The sequence below is a fragment of the Apteryx mantelli genome, chromosome 5 (genome assembly GCF_036417845.1).
Source record: "Apteryx mantelli isolate bAptMan1 chromosome 5, bAptMan1.hap1, whole genome shotgun sequence".
In the NCBI taxonomy this organism is placed as follows: domain Eukaryota; kingdom Metazoa; phylum Chordata; class Aves; order Apterygiformes; family Apterygidae; genus Apteryx; species Apteryx mantelli.
In genome coordinates this window covers 56,251,444-56,274,189 of record NC_089982.1, presented here as the reverse complement: position 1 = coordinate 56,274,189, position 22,746 = coordinate 56,251,444, and the positions used below count along the sequence as shown (strand labels likewise).

Here is a 22,746-nt window from a genome sequence, read left to right as displayed (position 1 = left end):
TAAATTACCAGCATGCTCTTAATTAAAATACTCTGCTTTACTGTCTGCTTTTAAATTCTTGCTTCGTAGTTTTTTAGTGAGTTTTATCTGATCCTTTCTTGCCAATTTTCAAACACCAGTTCTACACCTATGACTTCTCAAAAGAAAACAGTTAAACATCTGAAGACCAGTTTAACTGAAGTTTTGGTACTGTGATGCATGAAGTATCTGTGGCAAAAAACTAATGCAAAAGTTTATGAAAATTCATGAATATTTCTATTTTTTTTTCTGTTTACTCTCTTCTTTACTCTTTTGACTGTTGCCTTACACAAGTGTAAGCTATAATATTGGAATGGATCTGTCTGCTTCCTTCGTAGTATTGATATGCAATCACTAACAAACTGTAACTACTACCAAACACAGACAAACAAAAATATCTGTCATTACTGTAATTGCATAATAAATGTGTAAACTTTTTATGCCAGATAAATCTTCAAAGTTGAAGATGAACTCTATTTTGAGTATGTTGAGATTTCAAAGCCTTAGCTTATTTGGCTACTTTATTAACTCATGGCCTGTGTAGTGATGATAACCTGTTTGTCAGCCTTTGCAGAGCAAGAAGTTTAGCATCTTTTTCTAAATTTTTTTGTGTATTCAGAGCCTATGTCTGATAATTTTCAGCAGTATGTGCTATAGTATGAGAAGGGACATTTTAAATAGAATTTTCAAAATCCCCCACTTGATAGCCAGCTGAAGGACATGCTGAGCAACAGAGACCGCGAGATAACTAGTCTACAGCGCCAGCTTGATGCATCCCACATAGAACTTGCAGAAACAGGACGAGTAAAGGAAATAGCTCTGAAAGAAAACAGACGGTTACAAGACGACTTAACTACAATGACCAGAGAAAACCAGGTATGAGTGCACTATATAGTATTGAAGTATTAAGTTATGTATTGCTTGCCTACATATAGTTGTAAATCAAAGTTGCTACATCCTGGGTTTTGATTTGCTCTATGAAGTTATCAGTATTTGTTGAGCACTGGAGTATTAATAATGACTGGGTAGAAATTGTAAAAGTAATTACTGTCAGTACTTTTAGCCTAGCTGATACAGTGGGGAAGAAATAAACAAGTTTTCAGTTTAGTCTCCCTTCCCCGGATTAAAAAAAACAAACAAAAACAAGCTAAACAAATTTAGTAAAAGATGCAGTTGTACTGTAATAAAGTTATATTAATTAGTTATATCACTTGCTAGTTGGTAGTTAATTGGTAGAAACTGGTAGTTAATACCTGTGGAACAGGGGGTATATTGAGGGCAAGAAAGCAAAAAGCAGATGGCAAGTCATTAGTGCGTCATAAATAGAGAGAAGGAGAGAAAAAGATTGTTGGTACCTCTGAACGTATTCTGGTGCATAGTCATTCTTGCATTTTATCCATCTAGTTCCCATGGAGCATTTTATGTACTGGGTGAGGTATGCAACACTTTGAGATTAGCATGTTTTGCAATGTAGATTTTAATGTTTATGTTCTGTGAGCCTTGGTAATGGTGGCTGTAAAGAGGTGTTGAGAGGCTTTTTATTTCCTGGTCTGGCAAGGTCCGTTTCCACTGATGTGTGTTGCTCTGCAAGAATTCTGCTTTCACTGATGAACTGGGAGAGGTTAATTTGGGGGGAGGAGAGATGAGAGGGCTTAAAGGCTAGGAGATAGGATTGAAGAAAGCTTTTTTTTTTTTTCTTAAGGTATGATACTCCTGAATAGTCTGAATTTATTTCCTGATTTCAGGAATGGATAAGAATGCACAGTCGATGGGAACAGAAGAGGTTCCCTTTCCAGTGTGTCAAGGTTGTGTGGGGTTTTTAGATGGCGAATTCAAAGTGCCATCTATTTTCCTGGAGAAATGTTCTTATTGGAATGTCTTTGCTTTGGTAAGGTAGGTGTCGTGGTGAGGTGGTATCTCAGAGTTTGACTGTATATTGCAGCTTTTTTGGGTGGGGATCTTTGTTTTGGATTTTTTTGTGTTTCTTTGTTTGTTTGTTCAGGTCAAAAAAGGACCTGAGTATGCAGAATTTTATGTTTGTCTACTATTTCATTTTTTCTTAGCTATCTAGTGCTTTACAGTCATAGTGTACCTCCTTGCTAACAGCTAGCCGGTCAGTAGCTTTAGGCCAAAAAGTTTTTTATGTTCTGATTTCCTAGGTAGGTGGGAAGTAGTTTGTTTATGATTGCCTGGTGGCTGTGAGTCTTGATCCATGTGTACTCACGGACATCCTTCCAGTTGGAAGGTACACAGTCTCTCTCAGCATCCAGTGGCTAAAAACATTTCCTTGCAAAGTGTATGCCAGAAGGGCACAGCTTAAACTTATGTCAGCTATAGAATCAAGTTGAAATAAAATCTTTAATGCCTTGAGGAATTACCTATTTCCTTGAGATATCATCAAGCTTTAGAATGTGCCGTGTAATTTATATTTTATTGAAAGATAAACCGTCTTACAGAATCACACAGAATCACAGAATGGTTGAGGTTGGAAGGGACCTCTGGAGATCGTCTAGTCCAACCCCCCCTGCTCAAGCAGGGTCACCCAGAGCACATTGCACAGGATTGCGTCCAGGCGGGTTTTGAATATCTCCAGAGAAGGAGACTCCACAACCTCTCTGGGCAACCTGTTCCAGTGCTCTGTCACCCTCACAGTGAAAAAGTTTTTCCTCATGTTCAGATGGAACTGTCTGTGTTTCCGTTTGTGCCCGTTGCCTTTTGTCCTGTCGCTGGGCACCACTGAAAAGAGTCTGGCTCCATCCTCTTGACACCCTCCCTTCAGATACTTGTACACGTTGATAAGATCTCCTCTCAGCCTTCTCTTCTCCAGGCTAAACAGGCCCAGCTCTCTCAGTCTTTCCTCATAAGAGAGATGCTTCAGGCCCCTAATCATCTTTGTGGCCCTTCGCTGGACTTGCTCCAGTAGTGCCACATCCCTCTTGTACTGGGGAGCCCAGAACTGGACGCAGTATTCCAGATGTGGCCTCAGCAGGGCTGAGTAGAGGGGGAGGATCACCTCCCTCGACCTGCTGGCAACACTATTCCTGATGCACCCCAGGATACCATTGGCCTTCTTGGCCACAAGGGCACATTGCTGCCTCATGGTTAACTTGGTGTCCACCAGCACTCCCAGGTCCTTCTCTGCAGAGCTGCTTTCCAGCAGGTCAACCCCCAACCTGTCCTGGTGCCTGGGGTTATTCCTCCCTAGGTGCAGGACCCTGCACTTGCCTTTGTTGAACTTCAGGAGGTTCCTCTCTGCCCGCCTCTCCAGCCTGTCCAGGTCTCTCTGAATGGCAGCACAGCCCTCTGGTTTATTGGCCACTCCTCCCAGTTTTGTGTCATCGGCAAACTTGCTGAGGGTGCTCTCTGTCCCTTCATCCAGGTCATTGATGAAGAAGTTGAACAAGACTGGAGCCAGTACTGACCCCTGGGGGACACCGCTAGCTACAGGCCTCCAACTAGACTCTGCGCCACTGAGCACAACCCTCTGAGCTCTGCCATTCAGCCAGTTCTCAATCCACCTCACTGTCCCCTCATCTAGCCCACACTTCCTGAGCTTGTCTATGAGGATGTTATGGGAGACAGTGTCAAAAGCCTTGCTGAAGTCAAGGTAGACAACATCCACTGCTCTCCCCTCATCTACCCGGGCAGTCATTCCATCACAGAAGGCTATCAGATTGGTTAGGCATGATTTCCCCTTGGTGAAGCCATGCTGACTACTCCTGATCACTTTCTTGTCCTCCACATGCTTGGAAAGGGCCTCCAGGATGAGCTGCTCCATCACCTTTCCAGGGATGGAGGTGAGGCTGACTGGCCTGTAGTTCCCTGGGTCCTCCTTCTTGCCCTTCTTGAAGACTGGGGTGACGTTGGCTTTCTTCCAGTCTTCTTCAGGCACCTCTCCTGTTCTCCATGACCTTTCAAAGATGATGGAGAGTGGCTTAGCAATGACATCCGCCAGCTCCCTCAGCACTCGTGGGTGCATCCTATCAGGGCCCATGGATTTGCGGGTGTCAAGTTTGCTTAAATGATCTCTAACCCCATCCTCCTCAACCAAGGTGGTGGTGTAGGTCAAATAAAAATTCTGTAAGATAGAAACAGTTGAGAGGTCTGTGAACTAAACTTTGATCAACATTATTCTTCTGTGGCCATCTTCATCTTGAGATGTTCCTCATGCGTTGGTCACAAGCTAAAATAGCCACTGGTGTGTAAGGCTTATTCTGTCAAAAGCACAGATGGCATGTATAATGCATGTCTGTATCCACATTTTCTAATCGGCTTTATTCCATCTCTTCTTACTTGGACTTCTGTGGGCCTTGAATCCATGGCTGGGAGAGCCAGAAGTGTGTGCAGTCTTGTTAATCCCTCACATAAAGTATGAGAAGTAGTGAGGTGGTTTTGTGCAACCCTTGGTTACTGCTGACCAAAAGTTTCCTAGCTCCAAATGCATGAGGTGGATATTCCCTTACAACAGAATGTGCATATGAACAGTATATAACAAAAATGTCCAGTATTTATAAGGTAAGTTATAAGCATTAGAAAAACTTGGTTAGAGAGGGTATTAATGTGATTTAAAGAGCTAGCCCAAAGTTTTGTTGTAACTTATTACTGTCCATTGAGTTTGTATAACAAATGCAACTCTTTTACAGCTCATCAAGAGATTCAAGTGCTTTGTACAATTTTGATACTGAGATGCAAATGTTACTTTGAATTTGTTGTAAGTGCCAACTCTAAAAATAGTCAGGGCCTTGTTAGTTTAACTGTTTCTTTCCATTTCCCTCAGTCAACTCAGCTGAGTCTGAGGATGGTATGTACAATATAGCAAGATGTTTTAAGTGACAGTGACTCTGAACAGATTTTGTAAAACGTAGGGTACAATACATAGATATGTGGGTGTATTATTGAAATTAGGGATGCCATTCGCAGGTATCTAATAAAATGAAATATTAAATATTTTCATAATATGATGACTAAAGTTTACCTGGTGTGTTTTGTCATGCTACCTCAGGGACAAGCAGCCTGAATTCAACAAATGCTAAATAAGGCACACCACAGAAATGGTGCTGTTGACAAATGTTGACATACCATCAAAAGAAGAGGGGAAGGAAATATGGCTATATGCTCTATTTCCCCCACATTTGATGCCATCATGTGGTGTCAGCTACTCAAGAAAGTATGTTTTCTTAATGCGGTGAAAACTGGGGCATTCTACCTGGGGATAGCATAGAAGATTCTTGCCTTTTTGGCAAGACACAGAGAAAGATGAGAGCTGAACCTGAGAGGGAACCAGAGAGGTGGCTGTTCCATCTCAACTAGATTCCAAGGAGCAATGTTGGTGTTTAAATATGATCTTAATAATGCATTTGGTTATTTTTATTTTTGTAGCATCTTATTGCAATTCTGATTTAAAATAAATATTTGCTTGTTACCAAGCTGACTCTTTGGAGAATTGACACGCAAAACAACAGTCCCTTGCTTGATAAGTGAACCTTAAAGCAAGACTTAAAAAAAAAAATCCCAGCTTCTGAACATGTATGTGTTAAATCTTCCAAAGAGCAACAGTGTGTGTCACCAGAGGAGCTGCACATTTTAAAAAACGGTATAACGTTCATTGCTAATTCTGTGATTATTGTTGACGGGAAAACTCTTGATCTACCTAAGGTAATAAGGGATATATCTGAACTATACAAATCCCAAAGGAATTTGACTAAATTACTTAAAAGTAGAAGAGAATAAAATCTAGGGCATATACAACTACTTTAATTTAGTCTGACCCAAAAATATACAGATTACTTTACTCTAATGCACTGTTTTGCCTTTATGCAATCTTTTTAGGCTGTCAGTACTGAACTGGAAGATGCAATACGTGAAAAAGAAGAGATGAAGACTAGAGTTCATAATTATATAACTGAAGTTTCCAGATTTGAAAGCTTGATGGCCTTAAAGGTAAAGACATAATCTGTAGGCATTCATTGTTTTCAGTAAATGCGTTGGGTTGAGAGTGTAAAATTTTAGAATTTAGATTTTAGAATACAAGAAACAAATTAAGAATTGTAGGGTTTGGAATTTTCCCCACCACCATCACTTTTTTTCTTTTTTTTTTTCTTTCTAGCAGCAGTATTTTCAAGCTACTAATAGATTCTTATAAAAACTTATTAGTTCTGAAGCTTTGATAAATTCTGGCACATATCAACTTCACTGATGTTATTTAAGTTGGCCATAATACTAGAGAAACCGTGTTTGAAATATTGTTTTTCTTTTTGAGTTTTGGGGGTTTTTTACAAGGCAACTGGTAAAATATTTGGTACTATTTCATCATTATAGGCAACAAGCAAAGTTAAGTGATAGTTTTTACTATTTGACACTTTTGGTAAAGAGAAAACTTACGTGTGGTTCTGCTATGGGAAAGAGTGTAAAAAAAAAAAAAAAGTGTTTTCTCTGTGAATGATGAAAGTTAAAAGTATTTCCTGTACTGACAAAATTGGTTTGCTAATGTGTTTTATCCTGATACTTGGAATCACAAGTATGAGCCTGTGAACTAAATATTAGAGTAGTCTAAATATAATTTATGTTCAAGTCAATGTGAACTGATAAATTTATTATGTGACTTTGAATAGGAAAGAATGAGTTTTGATCAGACTTAGCTTACATGTGCTGGAGGAATACATATAATTCAGCTACTTTTTACAAATATATATTGAAGCATAGACAGAGGTTCAGGTCAGTAGTATCCATTAGCTTTGGATCCCCAATTTAAAACACTTGGAGCTTAGTTTTTAAGAATGTTTATAATTATATTGCAAGTCATATGTCCAGAGCAGTTCAGCTACAGATGTGGGTACTCATAATTTTGGCAATGGCAGTGTAATTATTCAAATCAAGTACCAAGAAGCTGTAGAATATACAGCCAATGGCCAATTATGAAAGGTTGGTTTCAGGGTTTTGTCTGGTATTACACATGATTTTTGTCTGTAGAGGCAAAGATTTTCTTTTCTCCAGTGTTTCCGCATTGCAGTATTTCTGCAGTGTTTGGTTGCTTAATCATGAGTTTCTCTTTCCTAGTTGCCCTTGCCTCATTCTGTCTGTACCTTCCAAGTTCTGGAGGAAATACAGAAGGAATTTCGCAAACAATAGCCTTCCTCACCAGATAAACCTGATTCATACTAGCAGCATGTTCAGCCTGCTGTACACTGCATGAAGAGGGGAAGAGGGAAAGGTAGCTAAATACAGAGGAAAAATAAAGCACCGCCTTATAATACGCGTTTCCAGTTGGACCAAATTAAAATTCACAAGCAACATTTGTTCTATCACTGCTTAACTTGTAAGCACTTTTAAGTTCGCAGTTCCATACTTTTATGATAGACTGTTTATGTGTATATGCCCAAATAGATTATCAGTCTTTCAGGCACTGTTGTAATACAAATATTAGTAAGAGTGCAGTGTATACAGGAACTAAAGATGGAGTCCGGCTGGAATTTTTTGGAAAGAGGAGCACTGTGATCAGTACATCTCAGTAATGTGACACTTGACAATGCAGAGAGATCCAAAAGAAAAGCCTTGTAACTGATTAACTGCTGGTCAGTATTTCTATGTAATAAAACTGAATGCCATCACTGTATCTATTTGCCATTTGGACCTGCAAAAGGGATGATACCCTTTCCTAATTGCCAGAAAATAGGGTTAAGAAAATGGAGAAAGTTTCTACTTTCTCATGGAAAAAATGTTATAAATATGGGGAATAAGCATTAAAAAAATCAAGTGACTTGAAAGTATGTGGATCATTACAGAGTGGTTTACTGTTTCATCTAGGAAAAAGAAAATCAAGATTTGTTAGAGAAGTTCCGAATGCTCCATACGCAAGCTGAAGACTGGGAAATCAAAGCTCATCAAGCTGAAGGAGAAAGCAGCTCGATACGGCTTGAACTCCTTTCTGTAGATACAGACCGGAGACATCTTCGAGAGAGAGTAGAACTTCTAGAAAAAGAGATTCAAGAGGTAATAATTAATGTAGTATAATTCTGTCAAGGAAAGTGAGTTACATTCAAGTTGTTTTTAATGAAGTCAATGTATTGCTTTTAATGCTTTAATGGAAGTTGATTCCTACACATGAATATTTCAATTGTGGACACTTCAGATTTTGAATTGGTAACTGATTCTGGTTAGACACATTTTCTCTTTAAAGGTTCTGTAGGAAACTTTTGTTTATTTGCTTAAAAAATATTTGCATGTAGCTTTATGAGTATTTTGAAAATTTAGTTATTAAATTTCTTTGAAGCCTTTGAATAAAGAATTTGAAGCATTGGTGACAAGAATAAAGGTAGATAGAAATCTGGTAGTAGTCTAAATCTAGTGGTAGTCTAAATCCAGAAATCCATTATCCATCAGGAATTTTGTTATGCAGAAACCTAGACCAGTATTATAGAAAATAATGAGGTTTATATTTTAGAAGCAGTAAGTTCATGGAGGTCAAGAAGGTTTTAGAGTATAGTAGGTGTGGACTCACCATAGTTTGTCTATCTTTTAATTCTCCAGAAAAAAAGAGTAGTAAACGATAGTAAAGAATAGATTGTATTTTTTGTTTTTTAAGCTTTTAATTCTTCTTCAAAGCTGCAATACAGCCTCCTTCCACTCTTGTTTAATGCCTGTGTAATTCTTCATGATCTTAATAGTTGTTCTTAGCTGTGATTTAGGGAGAGGGAAGGCAATTAGTATAATCTAAAGTTCAGTTTACCGTGCAGGGAAAAGGAAGTACAAAAAAAGTGTTACTCAACAGAGAACTGTTGCATTTAACACTGGGGGTGGTATCCGTGTTTGTCTTTGTTTAGCATATCGTTGCACATCAAACATATGAATCTCAGATCTCCTCCATTACAAAAAATATGTCCAAACTGGAAGAGGACCTTAAACGTGAAAGTCAGGAAAAGTCTTCTGTGTTGGCTGACCTGACTTCTGTGAGAGAACTGTGTGTGAAACTTGAGTCTAGCAAAGACCTTTTATCTCGGCAGCTGACATCCAAAAGCATGGATTATGAAAGGGTAAGTAGCAGAGGCAAGTTTAATTTATTATAATAAAATATCTTATTTTGTTTTTAATCAACAAACGTGTGTTATATTATAAATACTATATTTTTTGTACAGAAAAAGGGAATTTGATTCATTACCATTACCAAATGTGGCAGCCATAGATTTGCTAACTAGAAAGGCAAGCTATATTTATGTGTTTTTATGTACTTTACCATAATTTTCAAATTTTCAGTTTTTTTTTTTTAATAAAAGATGAATAGTGCATCTCTTTTTTAGAAATTAAAGACTTTTCTCTAAGGATTTTTTTTCAATTGAAATGAAATTTTAGATTTAGCTGAAATGCATAAAATACTTTGAAATATTTGGGCCACAAAGGTGATTAATGGGCTATAGCATGTCTGATATGAGCAGAGGCTGAGAGAGCTGAGACTGTTTAGCCCAGAGAAGAGAAGGCTCGGGGGGATTTCTCAATGTATATAAATACCTGATGGGAGGGTGTCAAGAGGACGGGGCCAGACTCTTCTCTGTGGTCCCCAGTGACAGGGCGAGAGGCAATGGGCACAAACTGAAACACAGGAAATTCCACCTGAACACAGGAAAACACTTCTTCACTGTGAGGGTGGTTGAACACTGGAACAGGTTGCCCAGAGAGGTTGCGGAGTCTCCATCCTTGCAGATATTCAAAACTCAACGGACCCAGTCCTGGGCAACCCACTTTAACTGACCCTGCTTGAGCAGGGGGGTTAGACCACATGATCTCCAGAGGTCCCTTCCAAGCCCAACTCTTTTCTGATTCTGTGAAATAGTTATTTCAATAGAATAAAAGCAGTATTACATTTCCTTAATATGTGAACTTTTTTCTTTGCAACTGATTATTAAATGAAGTTGTGTCTATACTTAGTGACTTGATCTGACTTTCTGTTACTGTATTCAAAAACATGGGAACAGTAAGTCTCATCCTCACAGAATTTGTTTATATTCATAAAGTAGTTTTAGGGCTTAATATGTCTTTTGAGCTCAGTTTCAGTTTTCATTTTTATGAAACTTTCAATCATTTCGTTTTTTGTAACAAGTTTTCAGGAAAGAGAACTCTGTGTGTTTGTGTTTGTAAACCAGTGTATTAATAATGAATATAAATTTGTGCCTTAGGTTCTAGCTGAGTTAGAAGATGTAAAATCAGAGGCAGAGTTGCTGAAAAAGCAGTTATCCAGTGAGAGACTTACAATTCAGAACCTTGAAACATTGCTGGCTACTAGTAGAGATAAAGAATTTCAGAACCATTTAACATCGCATGAGAAAGATTCAGAAATTCAGTTACTGAAAGACAAGCTAACACTCGCCGAGAGCAAACTGTAAGTTTTAATTGTTGTATGTTTTATATGAGTTATGAAGAAACTTATGCACATAGTCAAATCTTCACTACTTAGTATGGTTGAGTGGATTTTAGCAGCCATGCCTTTTGGCCTATCATGACATTGTTTACTTTTAAGTTTCTCTTGGGATCTTTCAGATCTCTTTGAGTATTCACAACTAATTGCAGTAGACATCAGTTTAGCACTAGCAGTGTTCCAAAGGAAACCTACTGTTAGAGATTGGTACACTCTGCTGAGCTTGTTTTCACAGTCTTGAGAATAAGCACTCAATTTCTCTCTGAATTTGTTCCCAGTCTGAACTCCAGATTGTTTGCTTTGGTTTAGTTCTTTCTGTGCTGGTCGTTATTTATTTTCACATCAGAATCTTTCCCGCAGCAGTCAGGCACAAGAGGTGATGTCTTTCATGAAGTTTTCATGTCTGATTTAATTCTCCCATCTTTTTAGGGGAGTCACTAAAATCCTTTCCATAAGCCTTATAGGTAGCTGATCTGTTGCTGGCATTACTGGACTTTATTTCCACTACAGAGCCAGACAAGACATGATAATTGATAAAATTGTTTAGTTGAGTGCATCTGTAAATGTATGTATGCATTCCAGTATGATTTGGATATTTAAACTTTGCATCCCAATATATAACTCCTCAAAGAACGTGACTCTCCTCCTTCACAGGTTCTGATTTTGTTCTTAGCTTCAGGGAGCAATGGATTTCAGCTCTGCTTTTTAGCCAAATGTCACATTTTTATTTGTCTTTGAAGAACTGGCATCTGTGAGCTTAACTATTAAGACAACTCAAATTTTCTTAATTATGAACTATATTTTTATGCTTTTTTTTATTGGAGAGTATTCTGAAGTCCGGACTCCTTTAGAGCAGCTTGGAATCATCAAGCATCTCAAAGCAAACAGAATCTGAATCTTACCTGAATTATTTTTAGAGTAAAATTTTTACATATGTATAGTGAAGATGCCTGATGTCCTTGCTTTGATTACAATATGAATCACTTACATATAAAATAGTAAAGTCATAGCTCTTTAAAAAAGCAAAACTACATTTGCTTCTATTAGTATGAACTGTTAAGTAAAAAATGGTATATCACGTATTGTTTCTTTAAATATAAATAGAGCTGAAACTGACACCTACACTAAGTGTGGCCAGCACTTTCCCTTATAACTGTCTTTGTTTATAACCTCAGTAAACTAACAACAACTTCTTATGCTGTGCATCTGCCTAAAGTAGTGGGTTTTTTTTGTTTTTTTTTTTTTTTTATTAACACTTTTGCAGAGGAAAGGTTAACCTGTTCGGAAGAATGAAGTTAAGGGATGAATATGTTATTCATATGAAATTCATGTACCAGAGAAGTGAGGGATTTAATACATTTTCCTTATGATTTGGAGCAGGGAAATTGAAATTTTGGTTGTAGGTATTATCATGTGTTGAAAATACCTTTTATTCTCCTGGTGATGAATTTACCGGTGATTATAGTGATATCTTTGCATTAAATAGCAAGAAGGAGCAGTAGCAGCTGAATGTAGAAGGTGGTGAAGAGTAAAGTCAAACCAGAATTTCAAGAAAGGAAGAGCAGATACACCCAGTTAATAAGTACTAAGGTGGGGCAGAAAGGAAACACATGGAAGGTAAAAGGACAGATCATGCTCCCTTATAAAATACAGACTATAGCATTCCTGTACTGAATCTGTAAATGACAACGCTATCAATCAGTCCTGAGCAACTCGTTGTTCCGTATCTTAGAATCACTGAATTTTGTTTACTTGAAAAAAAAAAATTCTAAATCACATACAAAGAATATTAACTGTTGGAATATCCTGACTACTAAATAAACAATGAAAAAGTTAGAAAAACTGAAAGAAAGAAAGAATTAGGTTTTCATTTAATGTTAATTTGGCTTTCCTGTGTACAAACATGATACAAGTCTATTTAAATTACTTCATAGTAATTTCTTCACAAAGTTTCTTCTAAAGACATTGTAGGACTCTTTCTTGTTTGTTGCAAATGTCAGTAGTTATGTTTTTGATAGGGTGGAATACTGCAGGCAGAGGGAAAATGTTCTCCCGGAGGAACAATGGCTATTCTATCGCACTGAGTTGTTCTACTACCTTTACCCCAAACATTCTGTATCTTTCTAGGCAAATGTTCAGATGTGGGAGCTATTTGTATATGCCCTGTTTTCCAGTATTGAGTTTGTAGTACTTGGAGACTAAAGAACAGAAGCTTTAAATGCTCACAGCTGTGCCTGAAGTCCATGGTGGTTATGCTTGTATCTTGTGAAATAAAAGAATTCAGTGGACTTGGCATAATTTCAGTTCTAGCAGATGAAAATTTTCTGTCAGTATTGAACATTATTTACAATTTTGGCCTTACCATGCCTGTGCTTCCACTCTCTGTTTATAAAATGGAGTTTTCACAACCTCTGACTTTAGATTCTCAAAATGAAGTTTTGCTTGAGGAGCTCTGCGGTGCCATAATTCTGAGTTCTGTGAAGCTTATGAAGGAGCGAGTAGTTGTATACTTGGGGTTCTATTTGGGTAATAAGGCAGTAAATGAAATCTGAGACTCTTCAGTGATTAAATATTAAATAAACAGAATGTACTGAGTAGCTAAACTACTTGTCAAGAGCTATCTGCATCTCCTGTGAAAGAGGTAGATGTCCTGTGGGAAAAATAGTATGTGATCATATAATCTTATTATATGATTACTATGCATAAAGGTTCCAAACTAAATTAGTCTTAATCTTTTCTAATTTTTGAGTGATTGACTTCATGATCTTAGTTTTGTTTTAATGTCATTTACATGTAATAACCTCAGAACTTACAGAACTGTTTGCTTTCTTTTTATTTTACAATAATGATACTGGGTCCTGAATTCTTACCTCCATCCTGAAAGCGTATGCCAGTCTCTGAAGGACTTAGAATAAGATATCATCGAAAGCTGAAACCTCTTCTCTTCTGCATCTGTTCACAACACACTGGATCAAGAGATCATTCTAGGAATTTTACTGATGAGTAGGGAACACAGGAAAAATCTGCTTTTTTTTTTTTTTTTTTTTTTTTTTTTTTTTTGGATCAGATCACTTGAGTAGCTTGTATCTCCCTGGAGTCAGACCAGCAGGTGCCAGATGGGAGGTCTGTGACTGAGCTAGAAATGGAATCCATTCTCCGGAATTCAAGTCCAGGGCTTTAGCCACAAAGTAGTACATCTTTGCATCCTCCAGAAGTGACTTTTGAGCAATCTCCATCATACTGGCTTTGAAGACTATATGGAATAACATGGTTGTCTAGATTCTGATTTAGACACCTAACTTTACGCTCAAGTTAATGATAATTTTGCTTGCTTTCTAATAGAGTTTACGGTGTTTTGCAAACAAGCATTGAGCTATCCAAGCTGATGGTTAGCTGAGAAGTACATTTAATTGTTACTTAAGATTGACAAAGCTCCTTTTCTTTCTGATTCTTGCAGTTGAACCAGTTGGGCCCAGTCAGGAGGTAGCTGGTCTGAGCTTGCTTTAATACCAGTTCTACATAGATTTGATTCAGTTATGTTCATTTCTAGCCAGAGAGTTGTAGCCTGCTTTGATACACTTTTTGTTGAAGCTATATCTGTTACTTTTGTGTTTTTTGTTGGTAGCTATTACTTTTTTTTTATTCTTTTTAAATGTACACCTAAAGACCTTCTCATATTGCAGCAGAGGCTAGTAAATCAATAAAACAATCATTTGTTTCATCTGTTATTATAAAACATGTCTATGTTTAACTTTGTCCAAAAAAAAAAAAAAAGATGTACTGTAGTAAGAATATGGTGAGAGGCTTGCTAGCTTCTCACTTCTTCCTCACCTTAATTGCTTCCAGAAACATGCTGTTGTATTTACTGTTCTCACCGCTTCTGATTTGTTTCTGTTTTGGGCTGTGTGAAGCAACATGTTAAGTATCTCCTTTTGTTTTTGTTTGCATTAAGTCCTCTAAGCTCCTAGCTGACGGTGTTCAAAGAAAACTTTGTTGCTTTTCATGGTTTTTTTTTTTAGAAGCAGTCATAACAGAGAGGTTTCCATACTTCGAAGTAAAGTTGCGCAGCTGCAGACTGACTATGATGTTTTGAAAAGACAACTAACAACTGAACGATTTGAACGGTAAGGGGCTGTATATTTCCTAGTAAGGTGACTTCTTTTTCATCTTTAAAACTGTTGGTTTTTTAAATACAAGGAGAGTTTATGGAAATTTGTGTTCCTAGTGTCATACAAAATCTGATGTTCTCAACTTGAAAACTGCTCAATTTAAAAAAAAAATGCAGTTTCTGAATTCCCTCCTAAATTTTGTGAATTTACCATCGCTTTTAATTTTTTTTTCCCTTTCTCATGAAAACAAGAAGAAAGTTGAGTGACATTGTAAGAAAGCAAGGCTCTTTGCAAAGTATTGCAAGTATCACCAAGAAAAAATATGGGAAAAAGTTAATTCTTCTTCCTCCTAATATCCTGCAGTACCAAAGTGTTACGTAACTAAAATTACTATCTGTTGGTAGAGAGCGTGCAATTCAGGAGATGCGTCGACATGGCCTCTCTATGTCATCGTTACGCACTTCGCCTCCTCTCAGTTCAACATTAAGGTCTCCTTCGCATTCTCCAGAGCATGCAACTGTAAGGACAGCTGATCGAGAAGAACCTGAAAAGTAAGTAGTTTGATTTTTATCAGATTGTTTCCATGTGAGTTGGATTTAAACTGTGTGTAATTATTTACTTCTTTAATTATATTAAATTCTTAAATACTATAGGAGGTGCTAAGTTCTTTTTTTGTTGACTCTGATACTATAAAATATTGATTGGAAATATTAGCTGCAAAGTGCTCTCTAAAGACCATATAATGTAACAGACTCAAATTTGTTTTTTTTAATGGTTTTACATCAACTGACAGCTTCCAAACACATATTGCCTGCTTATTATTGTCAGTAGTTACATCCAAATATGTATTGCCAATTTATTCTTTTTATTAGTTATGTGCAACCAACAAATGATTCATATTAGGAGATGAACCAGAAATGCCATGAAATTCTCTCAATTACAGCAATGAAGGAAAGACACCCCACAGGTCAAAGTTTAACTAAAATGTGTTTGATTCTGACACATTAGATGAAACTGTCCAAAGAAGTGTCTGAGAGTAATTATCAGAATGTATTTTTCATTGTTTGTGCTTGAAGATTATTAATATCTAAAGTTACGGTCTTCATAGTCTGTCAAAAGTAAATTATAATCAGCTTCTCATCTGTTCATTTTCACTTTCATTCTTCTACTTTTAGAAATCATTTTTGTTTTAGATAATGTCTGTTTGGTGTTAGAGGCCTGATGATTAACTTTATATCCTGTCTCTCCCGTACTATCATGCATCTCAGTAAAGAGTGAAAAGACAGAGAGATAAACAGTGATTGTTTTAGGAAATTGCTAAGTACGCTCACAAACCGAACTAGCTAACTGCTAAACTCCTAGAGACAGTTCCAGACTGGTGAGAGTTCAGACTTTTTCATGTAGGTAAATACATATGGCTTGTCCTCAGGCTTGCTTTTTCAGGCTGGCATGATATGATCCACAGTTTTAGGCAAATTTTTTTTTTTTCTTCTGAGAGTTTATGGCCAGAGAGGGAAAAGGAAGGCTGTAGTAGATGAGATATGAATAATGGGGGATGATATAGCACTTATGACTTTTGCTCTACTGGCGAGCTGTTGGACAAATCCTCTTGTCTTGCAAACCAGTATTTTACACAGTGATTGGTGGATCACTTTCATCTCATTCTTGAGAAACTATTAGATGATATGTTTCTGAGAATGAGTAGCATTATTAGAGAATTATCTATATTCTTCCTTGTTTTATAGCAAGTCAAAATATGTTGCCTTTTGTCCAAAACCAATATAAATAGTCCAGTTGCTATACCTGAGGAATATTGCAGGGTGAACTATTTTTCTTCTTCTGTTTATGTACTCCCTTTTAACAATGACAACTCTGTGCCGTATATTATCAGGGAATTCATGTTTTCATAAAGTGTATATTTTTAAAGAAAGTGTTTTTTAACAACTGCATTCATATGCAGATTAATTTTTACTCTATTGCCTTCTCAACCTATTAATCAATTTTTACATTAGAATGATCTCTGTGTTACCATCACCATCTTTCTCATTGGCATTACTTATTCCTTCTTGGGAGCTTGACACAATAAAGGGACTATGTAATTACACTATTCTGTAGTATAAAAACTTTCTCTAGTTTGATTTAATCTTCTCAAGAAATTTTCTCTTCACTTGAGCAATTAATTAAGAATGATATGTGTTTACAGTTTTGGATAACATGAGAACATGAGGAGATCAGCTCTAATTATTACCTTTTTATTCTAATTTTAATTAGTAAAAAAATATTATAAGCAGATGGCTTTATTTTGAAACTTTTTCTTTATCCACCAGAAATGTGAGCTTCAAGGAATAACCAATACTTAAGCAATAGAAGCATTATCTTGTTTCAAGGACTTGTTTTTGAAAATTATGAAGGCTGACATGTATGTAGAATATCTACCTCTGAGTTTTCTTCAAATCAGTTATCACCTTTGAAATTTGTGAAAACCTGTGAAATAATCAGCTTTGCAAAATTCTACTTTTCCAGTTATCTGGGTTGACTAGATTTTTGCTCGCTGTTTTGATCATTTTTTTTGTTGTGGGTTTTTTTTGTATCGAGACTGGCTAAGCTTTGTGATTATTTTGCAAACCTAATGTAATAATTATAAGAAGGAAACAAGTACTTGATAGGACAGCCTCTTGTTTTCATTTTACTATTTGATTTCTATTTGCTTATCGTATATGGTTACAGAAGTTCATCTTACAGTGTGAACTAACATTGGAGAACATGCTTATTTATCTTAAAAAATGCTGAGCCAATATATATGTATACTGATGATGGTTTCCTGTGTATTTGTGTTTTTAACAAGTGTTTTTGTTTACATATCATTACTTTTAAACACCATGAAGAATGCCAATATATTTTGTGAATGCAAATTGTTTACTGTAGATTTTTCTTAAAAAATAGATCCATTATTTATAAATGTTTTTGACATGTAATAGAATTATTCATCTGCTTTTCTTTAATGTTTTTCTGAAAATGAATTTTTAAAATATTTTCCCAATATTAAATGAAAATGAAAGAAAAACTGATATTTTTAGAAAGTATTGAAATCCTTCAAATATTATAAAATTAATTCTAAAGTATTTTATATTCACATTTCCAAATCATATCTGGAGATATTTTTCAAATTTTCTTTTAAAAAGATCAGAGCAAAATCTGGAATCCTTCACGCAGTTGAGCTCAAGCTGTTAGAGAGGTGACACAGGTCTTTACATTATGACACACATATTGGGTAAGTGCAGTGACAACTAATCTTTAAAATAGCCGACGTACTTAGCAGAGGATAACAGCAAATTTAGACTATGAAGTAAGATGCAACTAGCATTCAGAATCTTGTGATAAACTGTTAAAGTCCATCTATACAGATAATTGTATATAAGATCATTGTTCTATTCTAAAATGTTTCTTTTCTGATAGCTACGTGCCATTCAGGTTGATATAATGTCTATTGGTTGGTGTTATGCAGAGGACTCGAGGTGGGAAAGGTATACCGTTGCTGTGCATCTTTGCGTTGACAATTAGTAGTGTTCTACTTGCTGCACGTTGAATAAAAAACTATGATCACCAGCTAAAATTACAAGCATCTTTAATATGTAAGCAACATATTAAATGATGTGAAAGAAATTTTTTTACTTTTATATTTTGTCTCTTTTGCACTAAGATTGTTACAGTTATAAATTAATAAAGAATAATGTATTAACTGGAACTATTGTCTCATTTTCATAGATAAATAATTGCTACCAGCTATACAGATGTATTTTATTTTTCATATATTTTGTGAGTTTTATTCAATATGTCTATGTATGTATTAAATTATACTCATTCAAAACAACTTAGAACACATGTTCAGAAGTACCTGAAATACTTGCATCATCTTAGGCTTCTGAGCCTCTGAAAGGAATCGTCTATTTACGATGGGTGCATCTCATACTTTTTGTTTTTTAGGTCGCTCATTTCCCACAGGAATGGGGAGATCATTGTTGCTAAGTGTTATTTAGGTATTAATACTGTATTTAATTAGGTCAGTAGTTCCCAGTGACACTAGTTATTCAGGATGAAACTATGTTCATTAAGAATGAGAAAAGAACTTATTTTTCTGCTCTCAGTGTCTTCATTGGTGACTTTTAAATATCTTAATTATTTTGTATATAACACCTTTTATATCAGAATCTGAATTTAAAAAGTGGTGTTCTGTTTTATTGAAAATACTTCATCTCATCTTACTAGAAAATGTATATTCTGACATTACAATTAAAATCATCTCACTCCTATTAATAATGCTACTTGCATGAAAATCAGTTATGTAGAATTAGGGGAACGTCCAGCACAGCTGGTATAATAAAACTAGTATTATTTCAGTGGCTCAAGTCCATTTATGCATTCAGCTTTGTAAAACTGAAGCAATACTAATATTCAGACTATAGTAGGGCTGTCATTTTACCTTCTGTTAATATTATTTTGTATACCTTTTGTTAGCAACTCAAAAGTAACAATTACACGACTTTCGTTTTAAAATCAATTATCTTATTTCAGAAAGCACAAAATGAGCAAAAATTTGTGGAAGATTTAAATCACTGGAATGTCATTTATGAAACAAGCCTTCTGTAAGTCAGGGATATTAAAATGATTGATTTGGACTTTACTGGAGTAGTTGATCTCAAGGAAACTTCTGTGCTGTCCTCACCTCTGGAAGATTAAAAGATCAAGGAAGCCTCATGACCTGTTTTAGTCCTCATCTGGGGTGAGTTGAAAGTGCAGTGGGGCAGACAAATTAAGTCATAGAAAAAGCTGAAATAACTCAAGTTGTCTTTCTTTTGTTATTATCTGCCAGGCGGGCACCTAGAAAAATAATAAAGCTAAAGCAGTGATAGGAATACAAAACAAAAAAAGGAATCTGCAGAGAATAAAAGGACAGTTTTTACCAGCTGATTAAAGCCTGAGTTGCTCAAATAAACCCATCAAAATGTCATTTTAAGAATTTCTTAGAATTAAAAATCTTTTTTCTGCCTTACAGTATGTCCTTAAAATTTGCGTGATTAATCTAAAGTTAAATAAGCAATTGTAGGGTTCATTTGGAAGACATTTGTTCTCTGAATTTTTTCACTCTGAATCTGAGAAAGCTTCAGATTCCTCTATGATGCTAGTTAAAAAAAGGTTAAGATTAGGGCTTCCATCTTTCCATCTAAAATACTTCATAGAGAAATTGTTGCATGTGCAGCAAGTCTGACCCATTCAAATGCTCTTTCCTAAATGAGGCCATCTGACCACAGACTTTTTTTTTTTTTAATCATTCTCTGAAACAGAATTTTCTTACACTGTTAGCAGAGAAAAAGAGGAAGTATAAAATCAAAGGTGTGCTGTTTTGATACCCTAATCTTTTAGCCTTATGTATACAGACATTCCAGTTTCATTTGATCCTCTGAAGCTTCTTGGGCAATGCAAAGGTAATAATAGCTGCAGCAGTTTCAATTCTTGGACCTAAAGTCTTTACCATTCATCCTCCAGCATAATTATCTTTTCAGTCAAATGTAGTACCACATAAGATATGTTGCTTCTTTCACACAAATCTGCTCATACACTACCTCATGAATGTTGATTGCAGACATTTGTAGAATATTTGTGGAGAGAACCTGTTTGATATAGGTGTAAAATAAATTCATTAAAAAAGAACAAAGCCAAAGAAAACTCAGATTTAATTACTTTGTGTTCAACTAATGAATTTTCTGCTTGGCACTGACTCTGATTCACTAGAATCAGCTCTAGAGATGCATTTAAAGATCTCTGGATTTTTGATGGGCTTCTCAAACGTTCAGCTAGCAACCATGTCAGCTATAAACTTTTCAAAGTAGCTTATGAGGAAATATTTCATTCTTGAGATTTAAAAATTGTATAAGCAGGTTTAAAGGCCTACCACTTCAGCCTGAAGCAATGTACCTTCTGTCTCATCTGCTCATCACATTAACCCTTCTTGGTAAAAATAATATTGACAGCAGACAGAGGAAAATTCTCTCCCCAAATTTTTTTCAAGCAAATATTCCTTGAGTCTTAATGTGAAATAAGCACTTGAATTAGTCTAATTTTTTAAAGCAGTTTATATACCTGCTAAGTATTATATTTGAGTAAAGGTGCAGCAAAGTTTCATAAGCTAGATTTCTTATAGCACTCAGTTCCATCAGTTTTGGGGGAAAAAACATAGTGGAAATATCTCCAGGACTTTTCATTTCTTTTGAGGTTATCGCCAAGAAATTTCTTCCAGCAGCATTATGCCCATGGTGGCCAAAGCATATTAACAAAGCAAAGTTTGTGATGAGAGGTATGGTCAGTGTAAGTGGGAAAAAAATAGATGAGATTTCAGGTACATGAGCCCAGAGAAGGGTTTTGTGAGCCTGAAAAGTTTGTCCAGCAGAAAACAGCTCAAGACTTGATTTTTGTTTGTCTCAGAATGTGCTAGGAGTTAATCAGCATTGGTATATCAAGGAAAGTGGCAAGTACACATTACAAGAATACTAGCAGTCTGTGTTATTTCCCTGAAAAATGTTCTGATATTAGAAAATATTTTAAGGGCCTCAGTGAACACATTTATCCAGAATTACTACATAGTGGAAATGTCAAGATCCAATATTGTTTTGTTTGAATTGCTCCTGATAGGTAGATTTCTGGACCCTGTCTTTTGTAATCTGTAAATCATCAGTCAAATGTATGTGCACCTGGGAACTCCCCTGTTACACAGCAATGAATGCACTCAAGTTGTGTGATGTGGCCCTCATCCTAATTATGTGTCCAGATGTGTCTTGTCACCTATCCAATAAACAGACATCCTGCTCACTGGATATCTGTTTTGATGTAAATAGATATATTTGCTTAACTGGGTCGTATGGTTGGATCTTGGATATAATGTCCCATGAGCAGAGATGTGATTATATCCTGTCATAATCACAGGATATCCATATTTGTATGATCAATGTATTTCCAGTCCTATTACAGGGGACCCAGCAGCAGGCCTAATAAATTATTCTAATGGGTCTCTTACAGCCAGTAGTCCACAAGAAACTGAGTCTTTCTATATGCTGTGATCCTGTTTCCTTGATGTTACAACAATGAAACTTAAATTCTGTATTGCCAAGAGGAACTGAGGCGAGGATTGTCCTGGTGTGTATACACTGGATGAGGAATGCAAGCACATTGCTGGTGTACTTTTGGCCTACCATTTTCTAAGAAAGTTAAAGGTTCCAAAATGAAATGTTTGATTATAATGTTTGATATATTTTTAGCACAGGTAATATAGACAATGTGATTTAAAGATAGAGGTTTATCGTAAAATGAGTTAATTTTTCTATGTACTTTATTATTTGTTAAATTATTTTTTTCCCTCAGACATTGTCACTGTTGCTTGCTGTCAATATACTAACATAGTGATAAGTATTTGTGTAGCAGTGGTGTTAAATAATAGTATAAATATAGTATAATAAGTAATACTAATAAGTAATAAATAGTGATAAGTAATTGTGCATGGCCTTGCACTCATTTATCAGGCAAAATATTAATTTCAGTCATCTGCTATTAAAAAAAAAAAAAACCTTAAGAGTGTAGCTTTATTCTTAGTGAAACAAAAAGAAATTACCTACTGATATTTTATCTCCCTCTTTTTATCTGAAATTTTAGCATTAGTGAAGTGAATTTATGTATTCAGTTATGATGCAAGTATTAATGTCCCAACTATTCAGGAAATAGTTATATTTTTTGCTTAAGGAAAAGATAGGTTTACTTTTTGGTGTATTTTTAAAAGAATGATAATTTTGCTTTCCAGATAAACAGTTTTTCCTACTTTTTTGTTTTGTGTTTAAATATAGAACTATATTATGTGTGTGTACTGGGTACTGAAAGTAAGATTTAACATGTACCCCAAGGAGCTAGCATTCTAATCTAGGGAAAAAAAGTCATTCAGATGCATGAAATCTCTCAAGTGGTGTGCTGCATGCTTGAAAGCCCAAGAAACCTGGTTGTGGTCACAGCTGAAAAGGCTGGAAAGCAGTTTGGTTTGTGAGATGTCAATGAGACTCCATTTGCATAAGAACCATGAGCAGTAATATTTCCTTCTTATCTCATCCTTTACAAGTCTCCACTTTCTTCTGATTCTCTATATTCTTACTATTTGTATTCTTTACTATTGTTCTT

At 35.8% G+C, this 22,746-nt stretch overlaps 1 protein-coding gene across 4 annotated transcripts in view; it reads left to right on the top strand.

Annotated features, from left to right (window-relative positions):
• The window catches only part of CEP135 (centrosomal protein 135), an 81,327-nt gene that overhangs the window by 25,129 nt on the left and 33,452 nt on the right, over positions 1-22,746 (top strand). Inside the window, exons 19-26 of one of the 4 annotated variants that reach the window (XM_067298028.1) lie at positions 726-894; positions 5,848-5,958; positions 7,822-8,007; positions 8,838-9,047; positions 10,185-10,387; positions 14,443-14,547; positions 14,937-15,083; positions 17,715-18,271. In XM_067298028.1, coding sequence (XP_067154129.1) covers positions 726-894; positions 5,848-5,958; positions 7,822-8,007; positions 8,838-9,047; positions 10,185-10,387; positions 14,443-14,547; positions 14,937-15,083; positions 17,715-17,763 — 1,180 coding nt within the window. In that variant the 3' untranslated portion in view covers positions 17,764-18,271. The other 3 variants (XM_067298029.1, XM_067298027.1, XM_067298030.1) reach the window with 3 other exon arrangements.